We start from the raw sequence: 8,440 nt of genomic DNA, 5'->3' as shown, positions 1-8,440 counted from the left end.
CTGAGCAATGGCCACACCTTGTTAGACAAAACCTCCTCTTGATGGTTTGGGTTGGAAGGGACCTTCAAGATCATCTAGTTCTAACCCCCCTGCCATGGATAGGGACACCTCCCACTAGCCCAGGTTGTTAAAGGCCTCATCCCACCTGGCTTTGAACACCTCCAGGGAGGGGTATCCACAACCTTTCCAAGCAACCTGTAAAGCAGTGCTGAGTAACCCAAGTAAAAGCTCAGGGTTAGTTGCTGCTTTAGCCCTTACCTGTTTTTCTCCCAGTCCAGTTTTATTACATGGCATAGTGCATCCCTTTGGCCTGGGCAGCTCAGCAGTCCCAGCTGCTGGGGCTGTAGTTAGAAAAGCAGAAAAATACCTGTGACAGACACTATTCAGCAGCAGCCACAACACTGATGTGTTAGCAGCAGCTGTAGCCACAAATCCCAACCAGACTGCCCCAGGAGCTGTTATTAAGGAAGTTGTTTCAATCCTAGAATTAATCTGTGTGTGGATGTTCAAAGCAATCTGTTCCTTCCAGCCCCACCCAAGGCTGAAGGCAGGCCTCTTGGCTTGCTCCAAGGTTCATTCCTCCTCCACTACTGGAATCAGATGATGACAAGACTTCAAGAATTAGTCATTAAAAAAAGCATTTTAGCTCCTGAGGCTTTTCTAGCATCTGCTTCTCTTCTTGAATTTTTGGGGGATAAAAGTAAATTGTTTCCAATTTATACTAAGTTAATTCCAGCTAATATTTTACCTGTAGATGAGAGACCAAACCATTCCTAGCACTGAAGTGAAGTTCCTTTGAAGCAAGAAGTATATAACTGTCTAGGTAACAAAAAGCACTTCGCTACCTTTCCAGGTATGACACAAGCACTGAAGATGGTGCTGAAGTGCAGCAGCAGTGACTGTGCTGCTCCAAATGTAATTAAATGTTCTGTACCACAGCTTCTCAGTGCTGAGGCTCCAGCTGATTTCATCCAACGGTCCTGCTCCCTTTCCTTCTCAGCACAATGCTTTTCACACAGCCCTCAGTCCAGCTCTGAAGCTCACTGGGACCCTTTTCTGAACTCACTTCTTTCCTGCTACTAAAACATGAAAGAAGGGCAGGTTTTCCCCTTCGTTTAACCAAGCTGAGGTAAGTGGCAGGACCAGGAGGAAGGGAAAGGGCAGCAGGAGCTGGATCTCCCTCTTCTGGCAGCAGCGAACAGCTCAATGCTGCTCCTGAAACTCCTGGTGGTAGCCACAAAAAAAACCACCCACTAGCCAGAGGAAACAGCTCTAAAGCCTGTGGTAAGGTGGCTCTGCAAGAGCTAAACTCTTACTCCTCAGGCAAAAATAGAGCTGCAAGTGGGCACAGAGCTGGTTCCCTCGTTTTAAACCTAAAGGAATGTTATAGAAGTTTTTGAACTTATGTTCTGCAAGATTAGCTGAGAGCACAGCTGCATAGGAATGCAGTGAGGGCACTGCAGTACCCTCCATAGCATTGGTAAAGCTGTGAGGTTGGGCACTGATTCTATGAGTGTGCAGCATGTTGTAGAATCACATAATGGCAGGGGTTGGAAGGGACCTCTGGAGATCATCCAGTTTAACCCCCCTGCCAAAGCAGGATCACCTAGGGCAGGTCACACAGGAATGCATCCAGATGGGTCTTGAAAGTCTCCAGAGAAGGAGACTCTACAACCTCTCTGGGCAGCCTGCTCCTGGACTCCAGCACCCTCACAACAAAGACGTTTTTCCTCATGTTGAGGTTAAACTTCTTGGATTCTAGTTTGTGTCCATTGCCCCTTGTCCTGTCACAGGACACCACTGAGAAGAGCCTAGCCCCTTCTTATTGACACCCACCCCTCAGATAAACATTAGTAATATCCCCTCTCAGCCTTGCCTTCTCCAGACTAAACAGCCCCAGGTCTCTCATCCTTTCCTCATCAGTGTTCCAGACCCTTTGCCATCCTCATAGCCCTCTTTATTAAAGAGTCATTCAGGAACAGGTCTGTAAAGCAAGGTTTCTTTAAACTGTTTTGACAAAGCTAATCTTGCAAAGATCATCAAGGCCAAAAGCAAGGAAGCAGGCAAAAGCTGCAGGCAGCTCAGAATTAAAGCACTGGTAGAGTCAAGCCTGATGGCACAACATTCCTGGGTCATTTCTGTCAATAATGACATAAGGCTCCTGGAGTTCACTGACTTTGGAGTGATGGGTCTCCAGCTTTACCTTACTGGCTTCAGGAGAGTCACCTTCAGGCTGCAAGGGGCTCCTTTTGCCCTGGGCATTCCTTATGCGTGAGGACTGGACATCAATACTCCGTGGTGGAAGGTAGGTGAGGCGAGGGGGCTCTCTGATGTGCATGAAGTACTCAGCAGCTGGATGGCCATCAGGAGCAGCCATGAAGAGTCTCTTGCTATCAGGAGCAGCAGTGGGATTCTCCATGCTCCCAGCAGTACAGCACAGATCTGAATATGGCTCAGGATGTGCAACTGCTTTGTTCTGCACCTGAGCACTGCTCAGGTATGTTTGTGCCATTCTGGGGTGATTACATTCTCTCACATGCCTGTCACCTGTGGGTGCATATGATACTGACTCAGGCTGCCCAGTTTCCTCTACTGGGTACATGAGGTCTTCCTGGGTGTCCTTGATCTGGAGTTTTGTGAAGGTTAAAGACAGTTCACAAACTTCCTCTTCCCTAGGGAGGCTGCAGTTTTGGACAGATGCAATGTCCCTGTATGGCAGAGACTTCAGCTCATTGGGTTCATCAGCAGGGTCTGGGTCTATGCAGTTCATGGCATCGTGAATCTCTGCTTCAATTGATTCTGTGGGGACTTGCTGAGCTTTGTAGTCCAAAGTGGTCTTGCTGCCACAAGAGCTGTCAGCAAATACTGCAAAAGCTGGTGGACCACTTGCTCCTGGTGAGAGTGGCACAAGCCTGATCTCATCTGCAGCTGGCTCTGCAGTGGCTGCCAGCACACGTTCTTTACTCAGGCTGGCTCTTGGCTTGTTTTCAAACACCTTTGGAGAAAGGTTCTCACTGAAAAGAGGTGTTTGCCTTATGAAAATGTCACTGTATTCAGTCAGGAAGTCCTCACTCTCTGAGCACTTGCCTGACAAACACAGAGTGTTGGTGCCTTGCCTTTGGTGTTCCTGAGGCCTGTTAGTGGATAGAGCAGCTGCTAACTCAGGCACCTCACCTCGGCTCCTGGCAGCTTCAAAGGATGCGTGGCTGTGAGCTGGAGGCTGCTGTTGAGTGGCAAGGCACAACTTTGTCTCACTGACTGCTTTAATTTCTCCACTTTCAGCCTCTTCTCTCTGGGCTGTCTGATCCTCTTTGTCCTGATGATGCTGGTGTGTTTGTGCTCTCTTCTGCAGGGTCTTCTCCACACTGCCATGCTTTTCTTCACTTGTCAGTTCGAGGATGGTTTCACACTCAATCCTTGCCAGGAATATTTCAAATGCAGTCTGCTTTGTTTCCTCATTGTTCCTCTTTTTGACAAGTGAAAACTCTGTTGCTGTTGTTGCAGTGTAACCTATTTTCTCCAGCACTGTGGTGACAATGTCATCTGGGAGCACTGACTGAATGTAGTAGACAAAGTTACCGGTGAACGTCTGAAACAGAACACAACAGATGAGCACCGGGGGTGGTGGTGGTGTGAGGGGGGTGGGAGAAGAAAGCATGAAAGACATCCTTAAACTCAAAAGGACTTAAAAAATCTCTGAAATCTTTTTAAAAAACCCAGGATCCTAAAAGGCTGACTTTTGAATCAGTGAGGTGCTTCTGTCAGCATTACTCCATCAGGCATTACAGCTTTGCTATCACACATTAAAATTTGTGAAATGATGCCAGTTTAAACCTGCTGAGATACCAGCTGAGAGCATCAATATTCAGAAACGAAGGGGATAAAATCATTTCAGTCACGCTAGAGAAACTCAGCTATAAGTCTTACGTGCTCTGCTGAAGAATGGAAGCTTTTTTTTAAACCAATGAACATTCAGAGAATGAATCACTGAGGTCTCAGCTTTTCCTAGAGACATGATGCACTCATTGTTAATTCTGTTTCTAAACTGGTGGCAAGGCTGAAATATTTTTCTGTGGTTCAGGTGTTCCTGCCCATGGCAGGGGATTTGGAGCTGGATAATCTTTAAGATCCCATCCAACCTAAACTACTCTGTGAATCTATAAACTGTCACTTTGTGAATCAGGTCCCCACCCTTAGGTGTGCATGGGATAGAGGCAGAGCATGCAGCACTTCCTCTTTTGAAGAGGATTTTCCTACTCACTTCACCAGCTGCAGCCATGAGAGCTTGTATAGGTGCTAAAAATTAGCAGAGCAGGAAGACATTGCCCTGCTGGCCCCTGGCATCAAACTCTTAGCAAAAGTGACAGCTAATGCTCCAAAGCATCCCATCCTTACAGGCAAATTAAGGTTAAAGCTCAGAGTAATGCAAATCTTTCATTGCACATTTTCACTCCTTTACAATCTCACCACGACCGAAGGTGTGTGTTTCCAACTCTCTGAACTGCTGAGAGCTCCCGGGAGGGCCCCTGAAGGCCCGGCCTCAGCGAAGACGAGGCCAGCGAACCCGTTCAGGGCACCCCTGACACCTCTAAACGGGCTCCTAAGCGCTACTCCAGGGGCCGCAGGCGCCTCTGCTGTGCCTTTCTGCAGTACAGGCCCGAGAAAGAGACACGGCCGAGCCCGCTCCGGGGCTTCCCGCGGCTCCCGTCCAAGCGCCGCGGCTCTTCCCTACCTTCAGCGATCTGATCTCCTTCCGCCACGGGCAGAGGAGAAGGTTGACGCAGAGCAGCTCCAGCACCTCCAGCGCCCTAAGCAGATCGCGGAGGACGCTGCCGCCCCGCTCGCCCCGGGCCCGCCGGCACCGCTCCGCCAGGCTGCGCACGTCCAGGGCGCCGCGCCGCCGCACGCCTAGGAGCCGTCGCGCCCTCGCCTTCAGGGAGGCTTCATCGCACACCGCCAGCTCCCCCTCCGCCCCTCGGGCCGCGTAGTAGGCCAGGTAGTCCTGCAGCACCTCCTCTTCGGCGGCCGCCGGCTCCTTCATGGCGGTCCCAGCCCAGCCGGGCGGCCCGCCCGCAGGCGCTGCCCCCGGCCGCCATTGGTCAGTCCGCCGGCGCGCCGGCCGCTCAGTGGTGTTCCTGGTGTCAGTCAGGGCGGGGGAGGCGGGGCGGGCGGCCAGGCGAACTGAAAGTGAAAGGCGGAGGGGGCGGGGCCCCGATGGCGTCGCGCGGTCCGGCGTCGCGCGGTCCGGCGTCGCGCGGTCCGGCGTCGCGCGGTCCGGCGTCGCGCGGTCCGGCGTCGCGCGGTCCGGCGTCGCGCGGTCCGGCGTCGCGCGGTCCGGCGTCGCGCGGTCCGGCGTCGCGCGGTCCGGCGTCGCGCGGTCCGGCGTCGCCTCAGCACGGGCGCGTGGCGCTGTCGCGCTGTCGCGCGAGGGAGCGCCCGCTCTCCCCTCTGGAGGTCGGGCTCGGCCCTTCCCGCCCTGGCCGCGCTCCGGTAGCTCCCCAAGCCCGTTCCTGCTTTCTCTCTCTGCTGCTGGTCCCGCTGCTCCCCTGGGCCAAACCCCGCTTCCCATGGCTGCTCTGAGGTGGTGCACCTGTACGATTCCCTCCGTGAGTGCTGGCATCAGCCGCCCGTGACCTTAATGTGACCTTAATGCAGCTGGGCTTGGTGCCTTCAGTGGCGTCTCCACTGCTTTGACTTGCCGCGAGCGTGGGTTTGCCTTGATGGTTTTGAATGGCTCATCTTATAGATTGTCTTGTCTACGTGCTGGGTTTCCAAAGGAATTGCTGTCTCCCTCTGACCCACTGGGAGCGTGTGGCTTCTCGTCGCTAAGGCAGGCCTTGGGCTCGCTTGACCGCAGCCCTCCTCCTTTCCCGTGTGGAACGGGGCCCTGCCGGGTTGCAGACAAGCCGGCAGTCTTCTCTGACTTGCCACGCAAGAGGGCTTTCCTAAAACATATGCTTTTGGTCGTCATTCCAAGTGAAAGATCATTAGGAAATACTTTTGTAGAATTTGTGTGTGGATAATTGCTGTATAAAAACTGCTGATCTGGCCAAGAGGGAAGGGGGGACAAATCCCCATTCTCCCACCACGTGTTAAAATGAGGCCATCTGGCCATCTGCTGCAGTGTCTGAGTTTCCTCCCCTGCCATATGTGCCTGTGTACGCAGGCAGACTCTCTGTAGGGTGCCTGCAGGCAGCTCAGCTCCCTTCCCACTGTATGCAAAACTTTTCTGACCCAAATGAGAGGCTTGATTTCAGGTTTCTGCACGCTGGCTCCCACCGGAGGGGGACTGGATTCTTTAAACTTAGCCATTCTCGTTAAGATATAAATTAGCTGCAGTTTATTAAAACCCTGTGTGTTTTAGTAGAATGGTGCAGAGACTCTTGCTTTGTTGTTGGTTCTTAGTCTCTCACATTTGCATAAACCAGTGAGTTCCCTCATCTATCTAGCCTCTCGTGATTTAATGTCATTTGCGGGTTTTAATAGGTCCCTTTTCTGTCAATGCTCTGGAATCTAGCAACACAGAATCACAGAACATGTCTGCTTGGAAGAGACCTTCAAGGTCATCCAGTCCAACCTTTGACCCACCACTGAAGGGTCAACACTAAACCAAGTCCCTAAGCCCCAGTTCCACAGGTCACTTAAACACTTAGCGTTGGCATCAGAATCATAGAATCATGGAATGGTTTGGGTTTGGAGGCACCTTCAAGATCATCTAGTTCCAACCTATGGCCCCACTAGACCAGGTTGTTCAAGGCCCCATAGAACCTGGCCGTGAACACCTCCAGGGCGGGGGCAACCAGAGCCTCCCTGAGCAACTTGTTCCACCCTCACTGTAAAGAATTTCTTCCTATCTCCAGTCTAAATTGTGCCCTCTTCCAGGTTAAGGAAGGGAATAGGTGATCCAATCTGATGCATCCTTTCACACGAGCTCAGTGCAGTTGATAAACACTCTCTTGTGTGAAGGTTATGATTTTAATTTACAGGATTCTGTGTAGTGAGAATTTATCCAGTTGAAGGAGGGGAATGCTCTGTCAGAATGCACCATGAGTAGTTACATCAGTCAGAGATGGTTGCTGTTAGGAAGTACACTGTTACTCACCTTGCTGTGCTTGAGTAATGCTGGGAAAACTGGCCTGTTACTTCCTGGCTTTCCCTCTTTCCTTGGTGCTATATTGCATTTCCCAGTCTCCCGACTTCAGTAGTTTTCAGAGTGCATGAGGGTTTCTGATGCTTCCTGAAATGGCTCAGGGTGTCTCAAGGGTAAAGTTTTCACTGCAGCAGTGTTGCAGCCTCTTCCCTTCCTGCCCTTGCTGAGATGGGCTGATCCTGGCTGGGCACACACTGACTCCTCCACCTGAGCAGGAGGGACCTGAGGGACCTGACTGCTCTGATGGATGCTTATTCCTTGTACAATCCAAATGTAAGTGCCTGAAGCACAATGTTGCTTAGTCAATAGTTGCTTAGCTTCATGATGAAGAGAAGGCCAAAGGTTGTAAACAATCCCAAAGCTAGTACTGACACACAGTAAAGAGCACAGGAGCTGGTGAGTGCAGGTAAGTTCTTTACTAAAAGCTTTGTGTAGAGATATGTGTACTGAAAATGGAAGCAAAACATGACTACAGAAATACAGCATTGTTATCACATAGCAAGAAACAGCATGGCCAAACAATTTTCTTTCTGACAGTAATCATGTAATAAGTGAAAGCCTCTTTTAGGACTGGCAGTAAAATTATGCAAGAGTTTAGGATAAAATCTGATAAGAATTTCTTAAGAGGAACACCAGGAGACATTGTCAACTTTGCTGAGATTTACAGACTCCTTGAGGTTGGAAAAGGCCCTTCTCCAGTACCTTAAATATTCTCCAAGACATGAAAACACATTCTTATTGCATCATTACAAGAAATGGCAACCCTAGCCCAGGAGTAGCAGCAGAAGCTGTCAGAGCAGCTTTAGAGCTCTACACTTCTCTTGTTGAGTATTGTCTGTTTGCAGAGCTACATGGGTTGGATTTATAAACATTCTCCCCTCACAACTTGGCTGGAGATCACCTAGTTGAAAAGATTATCAGGAAGAGAAACTTCTGAGCCACTATTGCCAGTGATCAGGGTAAGGTGTCACTAAAGGTAGCATACTCCACAATTTTCTTTAAAAGAGATTTGTTTGCAGCGAATGCCAGAACTTCTGCATCGAGTGGTCATCTGGCAAAATGCTGCAGGATGGAAATTTATGATTTGTTTGGCTTCCACATCCGTGTGACAGAGAAACCGGGATGATTTTGATGGTTGTGGACTCTGTGTAGGTGCTAAGTAGCTGCCTTGGCTTTGTAACACGGTGTGCCACAAGAGGGAGCAGCCAGCTGCGTGTGAGTAACGCTGCTACACAGCACCCACAGGGCAACGCTGAGGGTGCCTGTTGGCAAGCAAAAAAAGACTTTGAT

General features: G+C 50.5%; 1 protein-coding gene across 1 annotated transcript; it reads right to left on the bottom strand.

Moving 5' to 3' along the window:
- Positions 1 to 1,966: 1,966 nt before the first annotated feature.
- Positions 1,967 to 5,569, bottom strand: LOC104300846 (uncharacterized). Its single transcript, XM_009901165.2, has 2 exons — positions 4,733 to 5,569; positions 1,967 to 3,589 (listed from the first exon to the last, which is right to left on the bottom strand). The coding sequence occupies exons 1-2, from the start codon at positions 5,567 to 5,569 to the stop codon at positions 2,105 to 2,107; spliced, it is 2,322 nt and encodes a 773-aa protein (XP_009899467.2). The 3' UTR covers positions 1,967 to 2,104.
- Positions 5,570 to 8,440: the final 2,871 nt, after the last annotated feature.

Source organism: Dryobates pubescens, chromosome 19 (genome assembly GCF_014839835.1).
Source record: "Dryobates pubescens isolate bDryPub1 chromosome 19, bDryPub1.pri, whole genome shotgun sequence".
Lineage (NCBI taxonomy): Eukaryota > Metazoa > Chordata > Aves > Piciformes > Picidae > Dryobates > Dryobates pubescens.
This window is presented reverse-complemented; position numbering and strand designations above follow the sequence as displayed.

Bases quoted from the DNA above. Each gene is read 5' to 3' on its own strand.
- LOC104300846 (XM_009901165.2), bottom strand. From the start codon at position 5,569: ATGGGAAGCGGGGTTTGGCCCAGGGGAGCAGCGGGACCAGCAGCAGAG. The intron at 3,590-4,732 runs GTAGGGAAGAGC...GTTCTGTTTCAG, and splicing joins AGGAGATCAGATCGCTGAAG to ACGTTCACCGGTAACTTTGT.